Consider the following 26,915-nt stretch of genomic DNA (forward strand, 5'->3'; position numbering starts at 1 on the left):
TCTTCTTGCTGCAGTATTTGTATGTGGAACTTGCCACAAAGGAGAGACCCCATCATCATGCTGATCAACACACTCAAGCCTTTACACATGCTAAGACTGTAAAGGACCTGGTCAGTGAGGTAAGATTTTGGGGTTTTTTTCCTTGGTACCACTATGCCAACTGTTTAGAAACTTTATTTCTCATTTTAGTGGTAGTTCCAGGGCTCAAATCTGTTCACCCTCCATGTAGTTTTCTGTCTCTTATGCCTAAGTTCACTCTTCCCTTATAAATTGTGATAAAAACATACACTTTAAAAATAAATGTTAGTATTTTATAAGGTACCTGTCTCTAGGTGCTTGCAGAATCTGAGATACACTGGCTGCAAGGCCAGGAAGACCTAGGAAGGACTGAACAGCTGAGTTTGGTCCCCAAATTTTGATAGAAGTTCTTTGCTGGAATGCCTTGGTGCACTCAGTGCAGCATCCCTGGCCATTAACATCATACCAGATTAACAAATGCTTCCAAGATTAAAGATATAACTTTTCCCTTTTCCTCTCTCTCTCTTAGAAAAAGTATAAAACCCAGTATGAGAAGATGAAGCACAAATACACACCAGTCCCTGACACTCCAGTCTTGATCAGAGCCAAGAGAGCCTACCTGAATGCCAGTGATGTATGTAGTCCATGAACACTGTCACTGCTGCTTTTTTTTTTTTTTTTTTTTTTTTTGGTTGCTTTATGAAAAGAACAGAAAAAGGATCAAAGGGGACCAAGTGTGCAAAGCACAGAATATCTCAGAGTGGGTAATAAACTGGGTCACCCCATTTACATTTGATATTGTGGAGATCATTAAGGTTTTACTTGATGCCACTGTAATTCTTTTTTCATCTGAGATAATTGGGGGTTTATTTCCCATTGCACTGAAGTGTGGCCTCATAACAAAGGAAAAACAGATTTGAGGTAATTTGCTTACACACAAAATCTTCAAAGAGCACAGAACAGGGATGAAATGATTGATGTCAAACCCAGATCAGAATGCCTTTCATCAGCCATTTTCATCTCAGTTTTGTGTTAGAATTCAACCTGCATGTCACTGCAATTGTGCTCATTTTTAAATTTAGAGGTACATGAGTGAGAAAAATTACCTGAGCTGCTGCAGGTAAGGTTAATAGGCTGAAATGGAGTTTTTCCTCCAAGTGTGGGATAGTGATTTGTGATTTAAGGCAATGGCCAGGTGTACTCTGTTCACTCATGAGATCCTTGCTATAAATTTCAGGTTGCACATTATATCCTGGAAGGGTATGTGCTGGGCTGGTGTTTTGTTCTGGTATTAATCTTACTGTTCCCCTAAGAATGGTACTTGAAAGGCTGCAAAGTAGCATCCCAGCTCTTATGCACAGCTGAATTTCTCCTCTCAGAAAGTCTGTCTCCAAAAACTGCAGTGATCTTTCTGCTTTCTTCTAGACCAGGACATGGAGGAAGGGATAAAGAGGGAGTTTTATGCCAAAAGTGGCACTTCCACTGTCCTAGAGAGCAGTCCTGTGATACCACAGGAGTACCACAGAGTACCCAGAGCCTTCTATGTCATTAAGAGGCAGGAAATTTAACTAAAGCAATTCCTGACAGATAATTACCATCTTTTAAATGTTACTTTTTTTAACAGTTACGCTACAAAGAAACCTTTGAGAATACCAAGGGCAAATACCTCACAGTGAAAGATGCTTTGGACATTGTCTACCACCGGAAGGTCACTGATGACATTAGCAGTGTATGTATACAGCATTTTCATTCCTACTTAATGCTTGTCTTTTAATAACCTAGAATATGCCATTTATGCTTTTATTCCACTTAAGTGTGACAAATCATTAGAAAAATGTGATCAGCACTATTAATTTTAACTTCTTCCCTTCTCAGGAACATTACACATTGAATTGCCTTTGATGTTATATATCTGCAAGTTAAAAATCATTTAGTTTGAATGCTTCAGGAAAAGGAATGACTTGAAGCTGCATGGTCTAGAGCATTCTTTTCTCAAAGTGCTTTCCTTCTTCAATATCCTTTTCAGGTGAAATATAAGGAAAATTATAAGAGCCAGTTAGGAATCTGGAGTTCCATCCCAGACCGTCCGGAGCATTTCCATCACCGCTTGGTCACAGATGCTATCAGTGATGTGAGTCCAAATAGTTCCTAGATGTGAGAGGCTGAAAGATAAAAGTAGTTTTTTAAAAGGAAAAACAGGCCTTACTTCCTGAGAAAGCTCATTTTTAAAGTGCTTTATTTACACTTTTGCCTGGCAGGTATGTAAAATGAAACATCAGATCAGTCTTTTGAAATCAACAGAATGGCCTTCATTAATTTGGGTTTCATTTGCTTAGCTTTGTTTGTTAACCCTATAATAAACTTTAATTATAACCCTTAATTGGACAAGAATAAATCTTTTTTCATTGACACAGAACTCCAGTAGGCAACGATAGATTGGGTATGTCAGAAAAGTATGAGTAACTGTAGCTTATTTTTTAATGGGATGATGGTGGATGTGCCTTGTTGGGGTGCCATTTCAACACTGATCAGCTTGGTGCCACTTAAAACTGAATCCTTTTACTTCTTTCCCATAGATTAAATACAAGGAGGATTTATCATGGCTGAAAGGCATTGGCTGCTATGCATGGGATACCCCAACTTTTGTTCTGGCAGAACAGAATAAAGTGCTCTACAGTGAGGTAAGGAAAACAGTCTGAATCCTTGCTAAGTATTTTCTGTTTGTTTGTTTTCTTGTATTGTTGCTAAGTGTTTGTTTGTTTCCTTATATTTTACATGATCTTTTTTTTCCCCAGAAGAATCCAATTCTGACCTAGACATTGATATGAATAACTCATGGTAGAAATTAATATATTAACACTTAAAATTACAGTTCTTAATTATAATAGAAAACAGAGGATAAGGGGGAAAACTTATCCCCTCTGCTCCTTGCAGAGCTATCAGCTCCATAGTAATTTTCTAGTGATTCTACATCTAAATTTAAAACCATGAAAATCTGAAATTTCTGTTGTTTTTCTGATGTGATAATTCCATCCCTCAAACCACTACACTCACAACAATTTTTATTTTATTGAACAAATGCAATAAAGCTACCATGGTTTTGCTGCAGATTGTTTCTAAAATGCTGTTTCCATGCCTTACCCTTCTTTGAATTAATATTGGAATGTTTTTTTGCATTTTTTGTTGTCTTTTTCTCATGTGTTTTCTCCAGTCTAAGTACAAGGAACAATTTGAGAAGACCAAGCACCAGTTTAAGTACATAGCTGACTCTCTGAGTAATGTGCACTTCAAGTATGCTACCCAGCTGGCGGATGGGGTAAGTGTCACAGGTTGCTATAGGGTCTCACACTGCAGTAGTAAGTTCATATATGTTAATACCAAGCTGAATTTGACATTATGAAGTTGTAAATAAATCCAAATACATTCAGGCATAAAGGTGCCTTTATGAGTAACCTAAATGAATAAAACTTTAGCATCATGGGGTTCTATACATTAAAATAACTTGCCTAAATGCCTTCTGTTATCTAAGTGATTATTTTTTTTTGTGATGAAGGATTATAGATTTTGCTTACAAAATATCTGATGGCAATATAACTTTATGTTTTTTCCCTTTAATCTCCTTGTGTTCTCTTTCTGCTCAAACCAAGGATCTAGCTCCACACAGAGCTGTTTCTGCAGTTGTTTTTCATGGAGTGACAATGATAGGATATAGGAATCCTTAACTGTAGATCAGGCCTCCCAGTGGAAATTTAGAAGTGCAAATACTCCTTGGAAATACTGTATTTGTTTTTGTGTATTTTTAATTCTTCTTTTCTCCTTCGGATATGAATTTCAACCCCAGCCTTGAAATAGTCCTTGTGAAGGGGTTTCAGTGGTTAGAACAATGATCTCTTTGTGTCCTCACTCTCTTTATCTGTTACACTGCATTATGCCATTCTGAGCAGAAATCATATAAAGCTGCCTATGAGAAGCTGAAAGATAGGTACAGCGTTATTGTGGATGATCCTAAGAACCTCCTGGCCAAGTGGGCAACTACACTGAGCAGCCAGGTACTGTGGGAGCACTGCAGGAGCTGCTACAAAGTGCCTGGCTCACACACAGATCCTTTCTCTGTGTGTATGTATATGTATAAATATATATATATATATACATACTGTCTATAGCTAGCAGTATCACAGGTTTCACCTAGGATGCTGTGATGTTTTAGTTCAGGTGATCAGTGATTTTGCCACCCAAAAAGAACGACTCCTTTTTGAGTGAGCCAATCTCTACTGTATGTACGTTCATGTCTTGTGCATCACTTGGCATCTGGTGCCTCTTGAAGTCGCTGGTGAGGTTCTAAAAAAATGCATGTTCTATCATGCATTTGGTGTTTTTATTACCTCTCCTCGTGACCTTCACAAACGTTATATTTTCACCCATTACTCAAGCAACAGGGACATATTTGGCTTTTGAGTGCCCTCATCTTAATCTAGAATTCACTCTTCTCTCCCAGTAAATCTTTTCCCAATTCCCTTAAGGGGACAGTATGCAAATCTTTTAATTCTTGGTTCTGTAGATGTGAAGCTGTATGCACAATTTGAATGATACATAGAGTACCTTGCCTAAATCTCTCCACTCTCCAAGTGTCTGGGATCTAGAGCTGTGGTGTTGTTTCTGGTGTTCATGAGTCTCTTTTGTGCTTCGTTGCCATTTGCATGGACAGAGATCATATACATCCCTTGCCAAGATGCTCCAGCAACAAGGATGTAATGAAATTCTGAGGCTAGATATGCTGACAGCACTCTACAACACACACTTGAGGAGCCAGGTAATATGAAGAACTGCTGCTGTAGGAGACACTGAGTGCACAGTTAGCTGCTTGGGCTTCTAATACGTGATGCTTGGGAGGTCTCTGAATTTCTGCAGATATCAGACTCCAGTTTGGACAATGTGCTTCATGCTGGCTGTGGTAAAATATATTTGAAAACAAAAAGCTTGAAATGGTATTGACTGTAACTTGGAATTCACTCAGCTCAGGCTGATCACCCCATCATTTTCTCCTTTCATTATAAATAATTGTTATATATACTGATATATGATATTTCACATACTTACATAAAGCACAATTTCCCCATACATTTAAAATATTAAATTAGCTGATATTTTCCAAACCAAATTCTCCTTCTGCCACCATTTCTTGGACTGACATCTCACAACAAAAGTCCCTTAATTCAGCAAGAATCTGATGAAGCAATTTGACAACTAGATTGGAACATTTTGCCTGAGGATGGAGTCAGTTTGTGCCTGGACACAGAGCAGTCGATGCCGACTTCTAAGTGCTTTCAAATGCTGCAGGTCCATGGTGCAGGAAATGGTGTTTTCATCAACTTCTTTCTCTACCTACTGCCTTTCAGCAAGGCAAGCAAAGTAGTCCTCATGAAGTCACATAATACAGTTTATTAAAAACAAAACAAAACAACCCCTCTCTCCTTCTGCCAGTTTGAATCAGAATCAAAAGGTAGAATGTGGGTATGAATCATCTGTTCCTGCAGAAGAAGGAGCCTAATAAATTTACATTTCTAATGATTTAATTTCCCATATTTTACCTTTGTTTAAATCTGGATTCTAGCACCTGTATTTTGGTTATACCTGCTGGATGAAAGTGTGGCTTATTAAATAATTGATAAGTATTTATTTCTGCACTGAAATCACAGCTGCTATCAGCAACCTTATTCTTTTCAATGGTAAAAGTTAGTCCTGAATGGGGCAGGTGAAACCAGCACATAACATTTAAATTTAAATTAAAATTTAAATTTAAAATCGATTTAAATTATAAATAGAAATGCACCAGTAGAAAACAATTACATGAGAGGGAGAAACATGATTTTCTTTGTAGCTATTAGCACAGTTAATACAATTCCTCAGTAGTTAGTAAGGCACTGAAGCCTTTACTAGACATTCTTGTTCAATTTATCCATGGATTTCTGTTATCTCATTAAAAACTCCTCCTGGGTAAGTTTGAGTATGTTTGAATTTAAAAAATAGTATTCTATCTGGCCTGCATGTTCACTTGAGTTGACTTCATGTTGTGAGTTGTTGTTTGCATTTAGTATTTAGTTTTCTATATTTTATTCTTTGTAGCCCTGTTTCAAAAGCATGGGTTTCTTTTCTGATGCAAGATTAGAGCATGGAATTTTATTTTTTCAGAATGTGTTCCTACCTCTTTCACCTGCCCTCAGGCTGTCTCCAGTGAACTCCCATTCAGGTTTAGAGTCCTGAGTAGGGCAAGATCACCTTTAAGAAGCAGATAATTGAGATACAAATTGTGCCGTGGAAGCCCTTGGAATGGACTGGCACCCTGGTATACACAGTGGATGTTTTTCTCTTCTGCTGTGTAGGATGTTTAACATTTGTCTTCATTTGATGATATATAGAAATGAAATACTGTCCAGTTATGAGTTTCAAGTCCCTGATCTCTCAGGATTGCAGCTGTAGCTCAGTCTTGGAGATTTAGGATAGAAATGAAGCTTTTACACTCAGTGAAATAAACATAAAATTAATCAAAGAGGAGGGCAGCCTCTAGGCAAAGGAGGAGGCTGCAAAGTTGAGCTCACTGTGCATGTTCAGCTTTCATTGCCTTGGGGGAAAGGCTTTTGCAGTTTGATGTGTGAATGTAACGTGTGATTATAAACACATCTCCTGAAGATGTTTTATCATGGTGTGTGTCATTACCGTGCACTTTTTCCAATCACCAGATTGAGTATAAAAAGGACTATGAGAAGAAGAAAGGGAAGTATACAACAGTTGTGGATACTCCAGAATACTTAAGGACTACAAAAGTCAACAAACAGATCAGTGATGTAAGTGTGCTCAGCCCCCCAAACAAACCTCTGAATCCTGACCTTTGCACCAAGATAATTAGGAATATGGCATTTCCAGTAGGCCATTCCCAATGTGTTCATCTTGATTATTTTTTTTTTCAATTAACACCAGTAATGTCAAGAAATAATATGATTTTTCTATGGTTTTTCTCTTCAGATCATTTACAAGTTGGAATATAACAAAGCAAAGCCCAGAGGCTACACCACCATCCATGACACCCCCATGTTCCTGCATGCGCGCAAGGTCAAGGACAGAATCAGTGATGTAAGTAAACCCTCCTTCTCTGGGGATCAGAAAGATATTCTCAATTTCTAAGGTAAACATCCTCATCTAAAATAATTTGTTTTGATTATAAATAATGTGTTTTGATTATGGGGCAGTGGAAGGGTAAAAAGAAACGAGAGAAAAAATGATGAAGTGGAGAGAATGAAATCAAACTTTGGGAAACCTGGTCCTAATTTTTCCTCCTATCTTGGGCTTGCTTTCTGACCTTTGTATTCTGATGTGACAGAATACAATGTATGGTCTCAATGTATAGTCTCTCTCAATGTATAGTCTCTCTATATAAATATACACGCACACTATATATATATATACATAAACTCACACTGAAATGTATATACCATACTCATTAGCACACTATAAAAACAAGTAGTGTGAAAGTCATTCAGATGCTACATGGATAATCTATAGAATGAGTAAATCTAGGAGGAAAAATAACCATATCATCCACCTACTAACATGGATCATTAAGAGACAAGGATGTTCAAAAATGATCTATGAATGGAAAAACTTTTTTTTTTGTTTCCAAACCGAGTGCTGAAGTTCAGATTCTAGAAAACAATTTTCAGAAAGCATCAAATGTGCTTATCAGAAGACACATTTCTTTAAAGGCACTTCTGTTAGGTTCAGACAACTGGAAACAGCAGAATTACTGTTCAGGTGCTTCATGGTGATTGGCACCTGTTACGTTTCTTCCTTCAGAAGAACTGCTGCAGAAGAGGAACCTTCTTTCTGACAGAAGGCTGACACCAAGTTTCTTCCTTAAAGCTTTCACAGGAGCAATTTTAATATGTTTTTCATCTTGTGATGCCTCTCTTGCTGATGATATTATTCTTGTGACATTTTTAATGTTTGTCTTTCTTTAGCTGAAATACAAAGAGATGTACGAGAGGAATAAATCTCACTGCAACGTCGTAGCAGATTCAGTTCACATTAAGACCCCAAGACATGCTTACAAGTTAAACAGCAATGTGAGTCTAGTTTCCTGAAGTGTTTGATTTTATTACAGATATTGCTTGGGACTGACAATGAAGACCATGAGAATTCATTTTCAGTTCCATTGAATTTTGTTGGGCTTGGATATTTCTTCTTATCCTTATGCTTTATATATGTATAAATTACATTTTAATTTATGTATAAAATACATGTTGATTTATTTCATACTAAAGTGCTCTTGCAAGTAGTACCTGAGGTCCTGGTGTGTCACGAATTTACTGCTCTTCTATTCCCCCCTGTTTTCCTAACAAAGTTTCTGTGATGTTCTTGTAGACAAAGTGTTTCAGGGGAAGCTCTGCTGTGTTTTCTGTTGTTGGTGCCCCTTCAGTAGGCAAGGAAATAAAAGCACTCCCCTTCTTCATAGTCAGGACATTTTTTCAGTCATTCCTATTCCCTTCCCCACCTAGCAGTAGGAAAACTGGAGTAAATAGAGTCCTAAATAGACTGTAGGTGATCCCCAGGAAAACCCTGGACTGATGTAGTGACTTTCTTTCCTCTCCTCTCTTTAATTAATACAGACCCAAAGAGAATATCTGTATAAAATCTGTATCTGTATGAATGTCATGTGTAAAGTACACAACTGACAATGAAATTCTGATTGTTCTTGGTGTTTTCCCCTCACCAGCTGGACTACAAGAAGAAATATGAAGCAGCCAAGGCTCACTGGCACTGGATTGCTGACAGGCCTGACTTTGTTCAAGCAGCCAAGTCCTCTCTGCAACAGAGTGATGTAAGAACATCTGAACAAACTGAGGATTCCCTTTCCCCACATCTCTCAGAATCATAATTAAAAAGGAAAAATAGATGGAGAAGGTTTGAGACTCTTATCTTTTTTTTTTTTTGTCTTCCCACAGTATGAGTACAAGCTGGACCGAGAATTCCTAAAGGGATGCAAACTCTCTGTCACAGATGATAAAAACACAGTTTTGGCCTTAAATAATGCTATCTTGGCAAGTGATGTAAGTACCTGAAAGCTCATTTTTTTGTGCTACTGGAACTTAAAAAATCTGTTTTATTGGAAATATGATTGGATTAAGAATGAAGCTGAGTAAGTTTTTTATTTCACTTCATTAGTTGATTTGACTTGTTTATTTCATTAATAAACTGGCAAAATCTGAATAATTTTGCTCTTGTAAATGTCATTGGCCTAATTAATGGATTAATTAAATATTCAAAGTTAGCATTACCTGAACACCTCAGACCTTTGCAATATCTCTGCATTCCTGGTATGGTAATTAAATTATCTGAATTAAAACCAAAACAAAACAAGGTGCAGATATAACTGGTGCATAACAAAAAGTATCTGTACTAATTACTAGCAGTATATTAATATTTAATAAAATCTCAAGTGTGAGCTATAGGAATTTATAGACTGGAATTAATTTCTCCTGGAAAACATAAAGATATGGGGTTTTCTGCAGGCTTCTGCACTGACCAGCAGGTAAAGCTGTGTTGCTTAAAATGATGTTTTCTTCCTGCTAGGTAAAATACAAAGAGAAGCACAACAAAGCTCGTGGAACCTGCCTTGCTGTTCCAGATACACCTCAGATCCTCCTGGCTAAGACTGTCAGCTCCCTGGTGTCTGAGGTAAAGCACTGGGGAGAGATTTGTTCATGTGAAGTAAATCCTTTTCATGCAGGGTGCATGCAGGGACACACACACACACACACACACACACACACACACTTGCATTATTATTATTTTTTCACCTATTTTTATTCTGTGCTTTCAGAACAAATACAAAGAGCAGAGCAAGAAGCAGCTCCCATATGGGTCCTACACAACCCTGCCAGAGACACGAGACACTGCTCATGTGAAAGAGGTGACCAAGAATGTCAGTGAGGTGAGGAACCAGGGGGAGAACAATTTATGCTCAGTTTCTTACCCACTGCTACAGCTGATCAGACTGCTGCATGGAACGTGTAACACATCCAGGGTCTGAATATAAAATACCCAAGGAGTCAGAGAAGATTAATTCCTACCACAGTGAGACTTTACCTAAGAACTAAGCAGATTTTATTGGGAATCTGTTGAAATACTCCAGGCTAAAGTGCTACTGGGTGCCCTTCATTCAGATTTTGGTTTTGGGTTTTTTTCTTTCCTTTTTTCTTTTTCATAGAACATAGCTTAAACACAAATCACTATCTCCAGATAAAAAGCTTTTGTGGTCCAAAGTGCAGTTTTTGGCAAACACCATTTTGAGACTGAGACAACAGCATTTTACCTCTCTTGATAGTCACAGAAAACTTATTTCCAGCTTTCAGCAGCATTTACCTCCATTTGAAATTAGTATAATTACACGTGGCCCTTTTTACTCTTAACAGACAAACTATAAAAAGAAGTTTGTGAAGGAGAAAGGCAAGTCTGACTACTCTATCATGCTGGAGCCTCCTGACGTGAAACATGCCATGGAAGTTGCTAAAAACCAGAGCTCAGTAAGTTCCTCTTCTTTTTTCATTAATTAAATAGCTTGTGTAAATTAACTCAAAGTCAGCTGGCAAAACCAGAAGTTCTCACACTTCTGCATTTCTTCCCAGCCTCCATGTTCAGGTTTAATTCTGAAAGTTAAAGGTGAAAATGCTTACTAATGTAATATTGCTGTAAAATAAAGAATTTCATTGGAAATTGTATTCCTACTTAACCACATGGCAGGATTTAAAGTAATCTACTGCAAGCCACATTTAATATTTTTCATCCCTTCAAATACAGACTTGCAGATGCTTATTTCTTCATTTCTAGACAGAAACAGATTGCTCAAATCCATTCACTATAAAATTATTTTTAAAAACCCAAACCATGCACTTTCCCAGTAAAATTGCTGTGTCCTTTTATTGTCATGAACAAAGCTCAGTAATTTTCTTTCCTCTGTCTATTATCATGGATTAGATTGAATACAAGAAAGCTGCCAAGTCAAAGCTCCACTACACACCCATAGCAGATCGACCAGATATTAAGAAAGCAACTCAGGCTGCCAAGTTAATTAGCAATGTAAGTGGCTTTTAAGTCCTCTGTATAATTCTTTAGCAGTAATTTTACTATTAAGAACGTTGTCAGTAAATGCTTAGCAGTGAATGACATCACTACTAACCTGTCCAATCTCTACATGTTTTTTTCTTTATTAGATTGAATATAAAAAGCGTGGAGAAGCTGGAGTTGGGGTGTCCATGCTGGGACGTCCAGATATTGAACTGGCAAAGGAGGTGTCCAAGCTAACCAGCCAGGTAATGATAAACAGTTCTGAAGCAGTGACAGAAATCAAACATGATTTAACTCCTAGAGTAATACCAACATTAGAACTGAAATTGTTGGTAGATTTGGGGAAAAGGAATGCTTTAAAGGGAATGTGTTAAAATTAAATCCCAGTGCACAAGGTGTTTCTTTCTTAAATGAATTTTGCTGCTGACTTACTGAACATCAGCAGTGGTGGTATGAAACCTCCTGAAAATGATGCCCTGACACATTCTTTTCAAATCTAAGGCTGAAGTATTAGCCACGTGCTCTTTCTTTAGCTTTTCCAGGTATTTGCTTTAGAAGAAGCAACATTGCAATATTCCCTGATGATTTTTTTTTCCACCAGGACCTCAGTTCAACTTGGTTCTTTCTCTCCACTTCATGTTTTGATCCTGTAGCTGTTTGCACTTCTGACCTTGCTCTCTTGCTGTGCATTATAGGCAGAATACCTGAAACGCCGAATGAGGGGCCATGGAGCTGCATCTTATGACACCCCATGGATGAGAACCTTTAAGAAAGCTAATATGCTCAGTAGTCATGTAAGAGAATTTTAAGTGCCACATCTGAGAATGCCATTTCCATCAACCTGTCTCTTGCTTGCCTTTCATCTCACAACTCCAAGCTGTTGAAGGGTTCAGGATGCCCCAGCTGCATTGGATCATTTTGTGCCAAAGGTGCTGAATGTGGCAAGATTTGTGAGACTGCTCAGTTAGACAAGAACTTCTTTTTTTGGGAAGATGGGAAAGCTGTGGCTGGGGGATTTGTCTATTCCAGAAACACCACACAAAGCTTGAAATGTTATGAAGTCCTTCATAATGGTTTTGAAACTTCCAGTGATTTAATGGAAGTTTCTGAGGCACTCCTGCAGTGTGAAAACACACCTTTTTCACCCAAAAAGCCTCTAAAAACAGACATATAAACTTGAGCTGGTTTTCCTTGCTGCCCAAAATGGCAATATGTGTGTATAAACTTGAGCACTGCTGCTGGTAATTTTCAGTGAACAGCCACACCATATGCATAACATTCACAGTGGGACTTAATTTCTACTATTCAAGCTTCAAACTTCTATTTAATCTTAAAATTAAAGTTCAGTTCAACTATCTTGTTTACATTGTGCTGGACTGGCACAACAGAAGCATCATGTTGGACTGAACCAGCCCCAGAGCAGCTGAGAGATTTACCCTGAAAGCATTTGAGGGTCCATAGCTTCTTGTACTCCTTGCCAGCTCAAGCTCCTTGGAAAATAGGAAAACAGAGCAATTTTTGAGATGGCAGCAGGCAGACTTGAGCCATTTCAGTTTTACACATGTATTTCCAAATGGAAAAAAGGAGAATTCTGGTTTTTCCATGTCTAGCTGTGTCTGCTGCATGTAACTGTTGCATGTTTGAATGTCAGTCACTGTGTTTGTCAGGAAAACCAAGAATCTCTTCAGTAGCACCAAGGATTCTTAAACTGAACAACAGAAGAAAAAGAAGAAAATCCATTTATTCTTGTAAATTGATAAGGAGGTCCTTTTTTTCCATACTCTTGCTCCAGTGCAAGCCAGTTCTTTTAGTCTTTTAAACATCCTTTGATTAGATTGTTGTAGCTCTGAGAGAAAATTAACTATTGTAGAGGTAGTAATGGAGCAAAAACAAAAAATGGCTTAAGCTTTAATCTCTTTTCTCTTAGGCCTTTCTTCTTGTAAACTTTTCCTTTAGAAAGCATTATATCCAGTTTGTTTGTCCACTTGTCTTTCTCCAGTTTGATTTCATCTGCTTGTCTGGCTTGTTTGTTTTCATGTTGGTGTTACATCTTCCAGTAACATCTCTTCTGAGCTTCAAGAAGTGAACTCTTTGGCATGATGGTCTGTCTGGTCTTGATCCTATGTTGTACAGCTACATGCAAAGTTCTTTTAAATACTCTTTATACTTGAGTCAAATTTTGTCTCTTTGTGAAAGAGAGTATCTTTTATCTACCCCAGCATGTGAAAAATTCTTCATTTCCAAGGTTCAGAATTTAGCTGTATTTTGTCAATATTCTTCTCTTTACTCTGCCTGTTGTTCTTACAATGAGGAGATGGAACCTGTGCACTGAATGAAAAATTGCAAGTGGTATTCTATAAATACAGATGTAGATTTTCTTTCCATGTCAGGTTATCTTTAAAATGGCCTTTATTTCAATGGATGGCTTCCTACATCTTGGTGGTTCTACTTGCCATCAGCATTGAAGTAGGGACTCTCTGCCTCCTGCAGCCAAACAAGTGAGGACTCAAACAACAGCTCTAACACCTTGTTGTTTTTTAATTTAGGTGAAATACAAGGAGAATTTCTCCAAGGAGTTGGGTAAAAAGCCAAAGTATGATTTGAAGGAAGCTAAAATCTACAAGACCATGAAAGATGCTCACAACATGGCCAGCGAGGTGCGTTTGCTCATGCTTTTGATTGCAAAGTTTCAGATTCCCCTAACAAAGACCTCCTTTGTGTTATAAATCCCCCCCAACCATCACTGCTCCTATTACCTGTCTCCTGATGGGGTTTGTCCTTTTTTATGTGCAGGTGAAATACAAGGCAGACTTAAAGAAGCTGCACAAGCCTGTGACAGACATGTCTGAGTCCCTGATCATGAACCACGTCCTGAGCACCAGCCAGCTCGCCAGTGCTGTAAGCTCCTTAACTAATCCCAGATCCATTTGATTCTTCCATTCCTCTTGATCCCTTCCAAATGGATCTGTTCCTGTAACAATGACCTCTGCCTCTGGTCACGGGACATCACCTGGTAGTGATCTCTTCCTCTACTTTCTAATGATTATTCCCCAGTTAACGAGCGACTTCACCACATTTTGAGAAGTGAAATCTTTATTAGCTGTAGAACTGCTAATACTTTAAATCTTCTAATAATTTTTTGTGGATTGAGTCTTGATTACCTTTTAACTGATTGCATTACACTAACGAATGCCCTTTTCTTCTTTCTTTTTTACTTTTTTTCTTTATTATTGTTACTCTTTGTTTACTTTAAATGGTGCAGCCTTTTCATGTGTCCACCGGGTTTCCTTTTTTCTTTTTTCTTTTTTTTAATCCTGGTTTTGAAATTATCTTTGTTGCAATCACGATGGTCAAAAGATAACAGCTCACCCACGTCTTTAGAAGCGATATCTGATACTGAAACTTCTTGATTTTATTTTGCTTTTTCTATTTCTAATTTCTCTTTGATGTTCCATTGAAGTGTTGCTTTGATTGGACCTAAGAAGTAAATTTGCTGAGGGATTTTTTTTTTTATTGAGATGATTTTTGACACCTTCCCTTCAGTACCAGTACAAGAAGCAATATGAGAAGAGTAAGGGTCACTACCATGTGGTGCCAGATAATCTTGAGCAGGTTCATCTAAGGGAGGCATCAGAACTACAGAGCCACGTAAGTTGGTTGTGTGTTTCCCATTAACCCCACTCACTGAGTACCATCCCATCACTGCACCATCTGAGCAAACCCTCCAGTACATAACAATCTCTGTGTCTTCCTGCTTCACAACCACTGCACACCTGAGGAAATGAGTCAGTGGGAAATTTCTATGTTTACAACACATATAAAACATCTCTATGATGTCTTCCTTCCAGAGTACATCTTAAAGTTGCTTATGTATGTTGTTTGTGGATCTCTTCACATAGGATAACACATTTCTCAGGGGGATTTCATCTAGAGAAAAAAGGACCTGACACTCACAGAAAGAGGAAGCTGAAAGCAGTAGGGTTGTTGCTGGCAGTATATTGTAAATTGCTTTCTCCATTCCAGCATCAGATGATGCAAAGGAGAGCTCTGCCATTCTTCTGTGGCATCCCAAATTGCTTTTTAGCCATAACAATCCCTACTGCTGCTATTAAATGCCTCTAACATTTTTTTTCTTTGAAATATAACAAATTATTAATCATCCCAGGGAAAACACACAGTGTAATCTGGTCTCTAATTATCTTTATTCCAGATTCTATTCCAGTTATTTATTAACAGTGAAGCAAGAGAAAAATTACTGCTAGAACACAAAGGGCCAGAGCTATTGTTCTGCTGCCTGGCATAGGAGAGCAAAAAGGACAATACAGAGCAAGGGACCATAAGGAAATTATTGTTCATCAGTTTGTGGTTTGAAATCAGGATCTGGCTCAGCCAAAGTCAGAGCATGACCTCATGCAGCAGTCTGAAAATCAGTGTCCTAAAGGCTGTATACTATAGATTGAAGCAAGAGTTTTATCATCTTACAGACAGTTTCCTTCCCGGACACTCACAGCATTTGTTAGGAAGTCACTGAACTGCATCTTCCCAAGCCCTGCCACAAACACTCCAGTGATTCATGGATATGGAACAGACTGAACTTGGGAGAAAAAAAAGAAACAAAAAACCAAACAGTAGAATTTTAGGCTATGCACAGTTTGCTATAAAACTGACCTTTGATTTTACATTATATGGTCAAGAATATGGATGTCAGGAAGCAAACAGGGTCAGACATTTGTCTGTACCACAGATCTCTTGGTCAAAGTAGGCACATCCTAGCTGATGAATTGGTTCTTGGATTATTTGGGAGAGTAACTTTTTTCTTTTCTTCTCAGGTGAAATACAGAGAAAAATATGAGAAGGAAAAAGGAAAACCTATGCTGGACTTCGAAACTCCAACATACCTTACTGCAAAGGAATCTCAGCTCATGCAGAGTGAGGTACAGTTAAAATCAATCCTGACAGACTGAAAACCTTTAGTATTTTTTTTTTTTATAGTTAAACTTTCACAGTGATTTAAACAGGCAATTCTACTCGGACCTCACACATGCTGTGAGACTGAAAAATTATAGCCATATCATATTGGTTATGAAATGTTACATTTAAAATTCATGAAGCTTTCTTGTATCAGGATGAAGCACACATTATCTGTAATTTTTCATCAAGAAGCTCTCATATAATGAAGCTTAACACAGGCTTCCAATCTTTAAAAGAAATGTAATATTCACTTAAAGTTTTGCAACACAGGTGTAGTATGTGTGTCAGTTATCCTTGGCCCCAGAAAGGACCCTGCTTGTTCTTTTCAGCTCAGAACTTTTTTTCTGAGAAGCCCATCTATCTCCTGGCTGTCTCTGCTGCCAAGGTGTTCCCCACTAACCTCTCATTCCATTTTCTCAGGCAGTTCTTTTCTCTTGGTTTGAAGAGTAATCTTGTTCTGTCACAGATGGAGACTTTTGCATTCTGAGAAGCAGTTGGACAAAGCCATTAGTCATTATGTTTGAATGCTTTCTCTGCATATACAAATGAGTAGAAAAAGGAAAAGAAAATGCAGGGTCAAGTCATATTTCCATTGGAATTAATGAGCTGTTTCATGAGCTTAATGGGAACAGGATTTATTGCTCTAGGTGCCTGTGACATTGGCTGCAGCAGGTTGGCATTGTCACATCAACACCAAACCACTGCTCCATCCTCTCAATTGTTCTTCACATAACTGAAAAGAATATAATAACTGTTTGCTATTCTGCTTTCTTTCTTTTTGTTTATTAGAAAGAATATAAGAAGGACTTTGAAGAGTCCATGAAGGGCAGAAACCTTGCTGGCTTGGAGATCACCCCATCCTTACTACATGTCAAATATGCAACCAAAATAGCAAGCGAGGTAGCAATCCTTCTGTGCTTAGTTCCTCTGCCAAGTTAAATAATTCCACTAAGTGATCCCAGCAGCATTTCATCCTCACTGCTTGCTTTTTCCTGATCATTCACTCTAAGCAAGTTCACATAAATTTTGTGTTGTGATCTAATCTGTCATGGACAAATCCCATTGTTCATTACCTGCATTCATATTTAGTGTGTCCCTTTCTGACATTCATCAGCCTAACTGCTCCACAGGAGGGTGTTTGTGTGTGTGCCTTTGCAATTTATCATGAATAAATAACTGCTGTATTCTGTTGCAGTAGTTCTTATATAGTCCTATATAAATTTTTATTATTATTATTGCTTTAAACAATCCTTTTTTTGCTTTTGGAACTTTTTTTTCTTTTCTTCCAGTTGCAGAACTCTCTTTAGTCTGGCTTTGCATCTTCTCTTTTCTTTCCTCTGCAGAAAGAATACAAGAGGGATCTGGAGGAAGGTGTCAAAGGGAAAGGACTAACAGCTTTAGAGGAGACTCCAGAAATGCTCAGAGCAAAGAATGCAACTCAAATCCTGAACGAGGTATGTCAAAAGCTACCAGGAAAACAACTGAATGGATGTAAGAGCCTCCAACTGAGAAATGCTTGTGCCTGTGTAGCTCAGGGTGAACTCTGACATTGCTCAGAAACTCCTGAATAGAGACCAAAAAAAAGATGTGTGACTGTGTCACCTGTGTGTGGCTAAGGATAAAACTCTTTATAAATGAGCTCTTTTCTGGCTGTGCAGGTCAGGAGTAGGGGTGGGAAGCAGGTTCTGTGATCAATAGTCAGGGCAGGCAAGGGACAGACTGGAGCAGCTTTGTGATGCAGCAAGAGGAGGAGCAGGAACCAGAGGGGTCAGATTTGCAAAGGAGGGATCTTAGAAAAAGAGCAACACCAAGGATGGGGAACCAGGAAACAAGAAACAAAGAAACTTTAAGAGCCTGAACATCATCAAGCTGAGAGCTGAAAAAAGCAATTTAAGTGTTACTTGTGATTTTCCTTCTTCACAAAGTACTCTGAAGAGAAGCATTTCATAGAGTTTCATAGAATCCCAGAATCCCAGGCTGCTTGGGTTGCAAGGATAATTTATCCTTAAGATAATTCAAATTTTTATCCTTAAAGACAATTTATTCCCACCCCCCTGCCATGGGGAGGGACACCTCCCACTAACCCAGGTTGCTCCAAGCCTTCTCTATTTTCTACTTAGTAGTGCAGAGTTTCAGAGCTATTCACAGAGCCTGTATTTTATTACCAGACTATTACAGACACACTGAAATCTCTGTTCCACTCTGAGATTGCTGGGGTGAGAAGGAAGAGCAGTGTGCCCCATTTACTGCTGGAGTAGGGCTGTTTCTTCCCAAGGTTTAAGTCATAAAGTCATAAAGTCAAAAATTATGTCACTCTCATGACATAATTTGTGTGCTTAATTTTGAGTTTCTATATCAACATTATTCCTGTTTTGTGCTGTGGTCATGGAAACTATCTGAAGTTGCTAAAGGTATTGCATTAAGGTGGGCAAATTATCTGTTTTCTGTCTTCCTCTGCAGAAAGAGTACAAAAAAGCCCTGGAATTAGAAATCAAAGGAAAAGGTCTGACAGAACTGGCTTTGGAGACACCAGATTTTGTGAGAGCAAAGAATGCCACTGACATTGCCAGCCAGGTCTGTCTCAATGTCTCCCATATCACATCTGATATCTTCTTTAAAGGAAAAATTGATTAACAGGGTTTTTTTCTGGTTAAAACATATAATAAACAAAGCTTGTCCGGATCTGATTAAGGCACCTAAAGGTGAGCTTCCCCCAACAGATCAAATACAAACAATTGGCAGAAATGGAGAAAGCCAACTACACCAGTGTTGTTGATACTCCTGAGATTATTCATGCCCAGCAGGTCAAGAACCTTTCGAGCCAGGTACCTTGAGTGAAGCAATTTAATTACTGGCCATGTGGCAGCCTGCAGTGGACACTAATTGGGAGCACCAAGATAACCATTTCTCACAAGTTTGAGGAGATAGACCAGTAAAACTAATTTCTCTAAAACTCTGATGTAGCATCTCTTACTCTGCAATACTATTTCAGTATTGAAATTGTTTTATTTTACTACCATGTAAAATGAAACTGGAATTTCTGTTGGTTTTGCAGATCCAAAGCTAATTTGGATCTATGTAGATTGAGTTTAATCATCCTACTCCTTAATAACATCATGTTTAAACTAAGTAGAGGCATAATCTGAATTAATATCAGACATGTATCACCTTCCCATGAAGACTGGCATTATGCACCAATAAGCAAGGCCATTTTTTAAATTCCTTCTTTTGTGTTAATGGAAAATATTTTTGTATTTTCTACCAGAAAAAGTACAAGGAAGATGCAGAAAAGAGCATGGCATACTATGTACCTGTTGCAGACACACCAGAAATGCAGAGAGTCCGGGAGAACCAAAAGAACTTCAGCACAGTATGTATTAAAATAACAAATACTGCTACTCTCAGTTACTAACAAACCTTCCCCTCTTTTTCATTTAAAAACTCCTGATAGAACACTCTGATCCCAGCCAGGCTGCATTTATGCTCTCAGACTTCTCCAGTCAGAGGGTTTGCTCTGGATGCCCTGACCCACTTCTCCATTTCATGAGGAGCCAAAATGCTGCTGGCATTTTCTTGAAAAAAACAAAATAAATCCTTTCTGCTGCAGGACTTTGACAATTCCTTTACACGAGGACTGGACTTGTACAGACCCTTTCTGCTGCTGTCAGTGGGACTGCCTGCCAGGACCCACTTACCAATCCCACTGGACATCTTTAACTCTCATTGCTGAAACTGAATTATTTTAGATATAATTTGGCACCTTTCAAGGTTTTTCAGTGATTCTAGTTAAGGATCTCCTAGTGCTACTTTAAGTGAGAGCACTTGTCACTGTGGTACATCTTTACCTCACTAATTAATGGTGGTGTTAAATGACCTCCTAATAGGATGTACTGGTAAATATATATATTTTGGGTTGTCATAGAATCATAGAATCATAGAATTGGCTGGGTTGGAAGGGACCTCAGAGATCATCAAGTCCAACCCTTGAACCACCGCTGCGGTTGCTAGACCATGGCACTGACTATGGCATTCCTTTAATCCAAGGAATCCTTGTGACTATATTTTTGAGACATAAGGTCAGCATTTGACATTTTACTTTAATTTTTTCAACAGCTTCAGTACCAGTCAGACCTACAGAACAGTAAAGGAAAAGTTACAGTTGTACAAGACACACCAGAAATGCTTCGTGTGAGGGAAAACCAGAAGAATTTCAGCTCGGTATAGTTATTTGCTGTTTTCTCTTCTCATTCTAGAAATTACAGCTTAATAAGTTTAACAAGATAACTTATTTTTGGCTCTTACAGGTTCTTGATCTGCTTGAATATGTACGAGAACTTTTTCAAACAAAACAGATTTTATTCTCAGTAGATTAACTGGGGGGTTTTTTGTGCCCCTTTTTAGTTACTTTTTGTGGGTTGCCCTCATTCCACCCTTTCACTTCCTCAGAGCTGTGATACTGTGCATTTAAACTGGTGTAACTGGTACCCAGCTTCCTTTTGCCTGGTTACCATGTGAGCAGTGCATCCTCGTTGTGTTGCAGCTGTCTTCTTCCAGTGAGCAGTGACCTGTCTGCCTGGTTTGTTTCACACTTGATGTCTTCCCTTGTACCAATTTGCCACCAGCATGATGAGCAACTGAGTGTGAGACATTTGTGCAAAACAGTGAAACAAACTGGAACAAGGGGAATGAATTCAAACATAAATACAAGTCTTCAGTTCTGAAATGAGCCTATGAACCTTTTGATATTCTACTTAGAGCTATAAATACAAATGATCAGCTCCTTTTTTGCACAAATGGCACTTGGGCAGCAGGACAGGGTGCAGATGGGCAGTGGCTGGAGGTGATCCTCTGAGCTGCCTCTGTGGTGTACAAGTCACTGTCATGAGCCTCTATGTACTCTCTAGAGTATTACTGTGTTTTGTATGCTTAACCTTGTTGTCTCCATTCTAAATGTTAAGATTCTATATAAAGAAGATATTGGAACTGGAACTACTATTGAAAAGACACCAGAGATGCAGAGAGTTAAACGAACTCAGGATGCAATCAGCTCGGTACAGAAGAATTGATTTTTTAATCATCTACCAGTGCTAATTCAACTTGAAATAATCTATTTCCCCCCTCTCTCGTTTCTCTTGATCTTGCCAACAGTGGTTTGGCAAGAATCCATCAGCTAAGGGTTCCTTTCTAAAAGTTTTTGCCTGCTCCTGTTTAACAGTAATATTTGGAATGATTAACATTCTATTTGTTACTTACAATCCATTTCTAAAGCAGAAAAGCTCTTCCCATCATTTTAATCTCATCCCAAACACAGTTTTTTAGCAGGGAATCACATCTAGGTTGGAGGGGTCCTCTTGAGATCATCTGCTCCAACTCCCTTGCTCAGGCAGGACCAGCCTAGGGCCACATCCTCCAAGGTTTGGATGTCTCAAAGGACAAAGACACCACAACCTCTCTGGGCAACCTGCTCCAGTGTCTGACCACCCTCACAGTAAAAAAAAGTGTTCTCCTGTGTTTGAATTTTTTCTGATGGAATTTTTTAGTTTTTCAATCTGTGCCCATTACCTCTTGTCCTGTCCTTGAGGACTGCTGAGAAGAGTGGCTCCCTCTTCTTCATTCTTCACTTCCCCACCCCGTGCTTTGTCAGCTTGTCTGTGAGAATGCCAGAGCAACCAGTGCCCAAAGCTTCACTGCAGCATGGCTTGTAGAGCTTTTATATTCTATTAAACAGTATAACACTCTAAACTTGGAATAATTTTATCTCTTACTTTTCTTTTGAAATTTGTAAATGTTTTTTTCCTCTTGCAAGCATTTTTGTGTTGTGTTCTTTGGAGTTTTATTTTCTAATGCTGACATTTTAGTTATAAAAGTTACTAACATTTCAGCTGTGTGCTTCCTGCATAGTATGTTAAATATGTTCTTGTGAAATGTTATTCTCTTTTGTTGCTGTTGTGCTGAAGTTGAAATGGGGATATCACCATCCTTGTCCAGATGCTGGGTGCTGACCCCACCTCTGCTGAACATGATGGATTTTTACAAATCCAAAACTCTTCTTTCATGAGTAGAAAGGCCAAATGGTGCCAGGTTCCCAGGTAACCACACTTGGTGTGACCAAAACCTTCTCGTGCAGCATTCACAGCAACATCTCAGCAGCTGCACTTACCCCCAATATTCCCTCTGAAAATGGGGAACACTTTGCCAGCAGCTCTCTGCTGGTGTTGAAGCCAAGAAGATCTTTTAGATGTTCAGCCTCTGCAGGGTAATGCTCTTCACATAACCACACATGAACCTAGGTGCTTGTTTCCATGCCATGGGGGTAAAGTTTTCAGAGACTCTTTAGAAATTTTAATAGTGCAATTTTGTAAAATTCAGTGTAGGAAACCTGGGGGTGGCTCAGTTGTTACAGATCAGGAGGGGTTGTTCTTGTTGCAGTTGATCTCCTGGGAAATGCTGGATATCCAGATATTAAGTTTTAATTGGAAAGTTCAGGCTCAAGCAAGACTCTGCTTTTTCACCCTTTGGTGCTTTGTAGAAGTGCAGCAGATTTATCTGTGAGATAACTACTGGAGTTATCTATTACAGAACTATTATGTTATCTGTTAGATAACTCTAACAGAAGGCTCCTTTGTGATTTCCTTCTGTTTGAATGCATTTACTACCTGAGATTTGAATGAGTGCAGTGTAAAGGTTTCTTTATTCATGGGACTCGTTATACATCCAGCTGTGCTTTCATGGAAATCATAATTTATTTTTTTTTTCCTAATGTCTGTGCCTTTGTAGATTAAGTACAAGGAGAGTATTGGCAAAGGAACTCCAATTCCTGATCTCCCAGAAGTGAAACGTGTCAAGGAGACCCAGAAGCACATCAGCTCGGTAATGGTTGATATTTTCTATTTACCTCCTGCAGAGCTGGGGCTGCAGTGTTTGTGGGGGTTTTTTTCCAGGAAAGAAAGAAAACAGAAAGGACTCTTAAATCCTTATATGCAGCAGCAGGAAGTTTCACTCTCTGCATTTTGCAGGAATCATTACCAGCAGCCACTCCCCTCTCTATGTTCTGTGACCTTTCCTAAAGGCAGAACTCAAAACCAAAAAATACCCCGAGGCCATCCTGTAATTAGTCAGGGGAAAAAATAAATCAGCTGTACAGAACTTGGTGGGAGAAAAAATAATTGGAGCTTTTTTTTTATAGTCACAAAAAGCCAGTGATGATCACAAGCTGAACCAGCCCCTGGCTCTCCCATACCTAGAGCAGATTTAATGACCACAAGGTCCTGATTCTGAGCCACTGCTGCTTTCCTGCTTTGCTCTGATCTGAGCACCCAGGACTGAGCAGGACGTGGCCTGGTGATGGTTGGTACCTCGGGTGGTTGCTGTACAATGCTTGGGGAGCACTGACACCCACAGAGTGAATGCCTTACAGATTTCCATGCCTGATTTTACCAGGACTGCCTCCCTTTTCACCTCTTTCTAATCCTAATGGGCTTTACAGCTCACTTTTGCACAATTGAGTTGTTTTTTTTTTTTAATAATTCTTTTTTTCCTCACCCTTTTTGTTTTCCCTTGCTGTGGTTGTTTTCCTTTTGTATTTTTTCACTGTTTCAAGTCAAGTAGTGATTTAATTTTTTTTTGTCAGCTTATATTGTTGCAAGCATTTTACTGGTGGCAAGAAGAACTGTGAATGAATCTGTAATGTATTTCCACATAGTTAGGTTTTAAACCAACCCAGGCAGCTCCTTTCATGAAAAATGCCACTTTAAATAAACCAAACTATTTGAGATTAAGTTAAAACTGATACTATGAGAGCTAAAACTCAAACGTTTATCTTCCTAGACACCTAAATCAAAATCAAATAGAGATGACCCAAATATAGTCATAGAAATCAAAATGAAATAGATCCAACAGCTATTTTTGCATTAAATCTGTCTATAAAAGCCTCAGCTGTTAGTTAACACCATACAAAAACCCTCCAGAAATGTTGATTGCCTGAAATATAATACTGTTAGATTTCCTAAACTCAGAAAACCAGAAGATAGCTGAGTTTCATGCCAGGTCAGCAGAATATTTCAACTTGAGTCCTCCTACAGTGAAATATTCTGTTGACTTCAGTGTTTCCAAGCAGCTCACCATGGACATGAAGTCCTTGGAGCTGCTGACTGTACCTGGAAGGACACACACCGAGTAAAACACATCCTGCAAATAAAATCAATCCCAGCTTCCATTAAAATGTATCTATCCAGATGGACTGCAGTGGTTGTGGAAGGAACATGATCTTCTCACCTTGCTTGGGTGCTTGTGTTCTGCAGGTGTTGTACAAAGAGGACGTGGGGACAGGTATCCCAACCCCTGTCACTCCAGAAATAGAGAGAGTCAAACGCAATCAAGAACACATTAGCTCGGTATTTAAAGCAAGAACAAACCCTGTAACAGCTCTTTACTGCATAACATCCTAACACATAATCTGGTTTTCTTCAACGGTTTAGAACCTCCTCTTGCTCCCTTCTCCTTGTCAAGGTTTTTAACTCATTTATATTCCACCTTTTTTTGTGCTTTAACTTTTTTCGGGTGTGTTACAACTCTACGTGTTTTGTTTGTTGGTGGTTTTTTTTTTCCTAAGAACTGAAACTAGAAGCAAGCTGTGACATTAACATGGTATTTCTTTCCATGTTTTATCTTAACCCTTTAAACCCCTTGTCTTCTAGTACCTGCAGTTTCAGGCTGACAGAATAATCAACCCTCAGCCCCTTCCTTAATAATTCCCTCTAGAACAAGTGTGAAATCCTTTACAAAGTGATCCTAATGCTCAAGGTAACCCACAGAATGTCAGATTAATGGTTTTGCCTGTCTTGAGTGCTTTTTTTGGTGCTTTTTTTTTTTTTTTTCTGTGGAAACTTTCTTGTCCCTCACAGGTGCTATACAAAGAGAGCTTAGGGACTGTCACCCCCACCCCAGTGACTCCGGAGATGGAGAGAGTCAAACACACCCAGGAGATCATTAGCTCGGTATTGCTCACTGAAAACCAAAGCTGCCATTCCAAACCCAAACCCAAATCCCTCTAACTCCTCCACATTTAATTTTTCTTCCAATTCTTGTCAAACTTTGAACAACCCTTCCCTAATCACATCACTAAAAACCCATCAGGAGCCTTAAGGTTGAATTTTTTGCTCTAACTTCATTGCCATGCCATTGTTCCTGCTGTGAGATTTTAGCCTCATTTACAGAAAGCAGTGAGGCAGTGCCTTGTTTTCCTTCCCAGTGCAGTGGCAGGAGGCTGAGGGATGTCAGTCTCCTCCTCAGTGACACAATCCATCCTTCTAACCACCTCCAGACTCACCTGACTGCTCACAAAAAGGAGCTCTTAACCCTTCCCAAAGCACAGGGACCCAATTCACCTGCCTGTGCTCCCTCCTTTTCTCTTTCTGCTCTGTTGGACACTTTGTTAGGTCCTCCAGGATCTTCCCATATCCCTGCAAGGTGGAAAAACAAATGACAAAAATTGCCTAGATGAGAAAAAATTGCTGTAGTTCTGCATTTCTGTGCAGGTTGGTTCCACTCCTAGCACAGCCAAATGACCATTAATCATTTTGTTCCATATTTCTATTTTAATTAGAGCAGCTTAGGGCTAATTTTATCTCATCCTAACTCAATTCAGATCTGTCCAATGTGAAATTTGGTCCTGACTTGAGATTAACAGGACAGTCCAGACAAACCCAATGTTTTGCTGCATTTAATTATCCCTGAGCCCATCCCAGCTCCCTGATGCTGCTGAACCATCTACAACTCCCCAGGGCAAAGCTGCTCACTCAAGACCTTCTGTTTGAGTAAGGAAACTCCTTGGGACAAAACCACATCAATGCACAGAGGTTTTTGTTTCTCAAAACCCTCTTGCAGTTCTTGCTGGTGGAAGTTCTGTGCCCCAGGTGTGCTGACAACAAACCTCAGAGTAATATTGTCTGATTATTTCCATTGATTTTTTTTTAATTTTTTTTTTTTTGCAAGCCTTTGAACAAAGCTGACAAAACTCTGGTTTTCATCCTTGGAAGTTTCACTTCATTCACTACTTGTTTTTTCTCTCTCTCTCTCTTCCCTGTCCTCCTCATTTCTTTAATTCCCTTCCTTTTTCTTTCTTTAATTCCCTTCCTTTTTTTTTTTTTTTTTTTTTTTTTTTTTTTTTAATTATTATTATTTTTATTATTTTTTTTTTTTTTTTTCTCCACACCTCCCTGTTGCCATGCAGGTGTTGTACAAAGAGGGGCTGGGGGTGGGAACCCCAGTGCCTGTCACTCCTGAGATGGAGAGGGTCAAACGCAACCAAGAAAACTTTAGCTCGGTATTTTTCTGGTGCCTTAAGAAACAAAAGTTCCCAATAACTCTTTAACACTTGCAGATTTCCTACTTCCTCTAATTAACTTATTAGCATAGAAACATCCCCATTCTGCTTTCAAGAATTTGAGTCACTGTTAGTCATGTTTTATGTACTTTTTTAGAAAGAGGTTTTATTATAACACTTGAACCTTCATGTGCTGTAATTCTTAAACCTTTGTGAGGCTTAAGGCATTTTGCTTTTTTTTTTTAATTAAAATATGCTTTTTAATTAGCTTAATTCCATTGCTCTAATGCTTGCTTCTTCTGTTGAAGCTGTAGTATTTCTTCCTCTACCCCTCAGAAGACTTCCTCTGGGTTTATCATGACTGCTCATTGGTTTATACTTCCTAATTTGTGTATTTTCTGCTATACTTGGTGGGCATAAACATGCTTTGTTTTACCTCCATCAAAAGTAAAGGGTTTTTTTTGTTCTTAACTTTCTTTTAAAC

The 26,915-nt window shown here is 38.7% G+C and overlaps 1 protein-coding gene across 1 annotated transcript in view; it reads left to right on the plus strand.

Annotated features, from left to right (window-relative positions):
• NEB (nebulin) overlaps nt 1-26,915 on the plus strand; it is a 103,120-nt gene that overhangs the window by 65,454 nt on the left and 10,751 nt on the right. Inside the window, exons 100-129 of the mRNA XM_030453844.1 lie at nt 15-119; nt 548-652; nt 1,643-1,747; nt 2,045-2,149; nt 2,595-2,699; nt 3,230-3,334; nt 4,724-4,828; nt 6,756-6,860; nt 7,039-7,146; nt 8,031-8,135; nt 8,786-8,890; nt 9,015-9,119; nt 9,643-9,747; nt 9,893-10,003; nt 10,485-10,595; nt 11,047-11,148; nt 11,283-11,381; nt 13,683-13,793; nt 13,930-14,034; nt 14,680-14,784; nt 15,966-16,070; nt 16,897-17,007; nt 17,451-17,561; nt 18,568-18,681; nt 18,828-18,932; nt 19,373-19,477; nt 20,221-20,325; nt 21,066-21,158; nt 22,885-22,977; nt 24,408-24,500. Of these exons, the coding sequence (XP_030309704.1) occupies nt 15-119; nt 548-652; nt 1,643-1,747; nt 2,045-2,149; nt 2,595-2,699; nt 3,230-3,334; nt 4,724-4,828; nt 6,756-6,860; nt 7,039-7,146; nt 8,031-8,135; nt 8,786-8,890; nt 9,015-9,119; nt 9,643-9,747; nt 9,893-10,003; nt 10,485-10,595; nt 11,047-11,148; nt 11,283-11,381; nt 13,683-13,793; nt 13,930-14,034; nt 14,680-14,784; nt 15,966-16,070; nt 16,897-17,007; nt 17,451-17,561; nt 18,568-18,681; nt 18,828-18,932; nt 19,373-19,477; nt 20,221-20,325; nt 21,066-21,158; nt 22,885-22,977; nt 24,408-24,500 (3,147 nt within the window). The remainder of the gene's footprint in view (nt 1-14; nt 120-547; nt 653-1,642; nt 1,748-2,044; nt 2,150-2,594; nt 2,700-3,229; nt 3,335-4,723; nt 4,829-6,755; nt 6,861-7,038; nt 7,147-8,030; nt 8,136-8,785; nt 8,891-9,014; nt 9,120-9,642; nt 9,748-9,892; nt 10,004-10,484; nt 10,596-11,046; nt 11,149-11,282; nt 11,382-13,682; nt 13,794-13,929; nt 14,035-14,679; nt 14,785-15,965; nt 16,071-16,896; nt 17,008-17,450; nt 17,562-18,567; nt 18,682-18,827; nt 18,933-19,372; nt 19,478-20,220; nt 20,326-21,065; nt 21,159-22,884; nt 22,978-24,407; nt 24,501-26,915) is intronic.

The sequence above is a fragment of the Calypte anna genome, chromosome 7 (assembly GCF_003957555.1).
Source record: "Calypte anna isolate BGI_N300 chromosome 7, bCalAnn1_v1.p, whole genome shotgun sequence".
Taxonomy (NCBI): domain Eukaryota; kingdom Metazoa; phylum Chordata; class Aves; order Apodiformes; family Trochilidae; genus Calypte; species Calypte anna.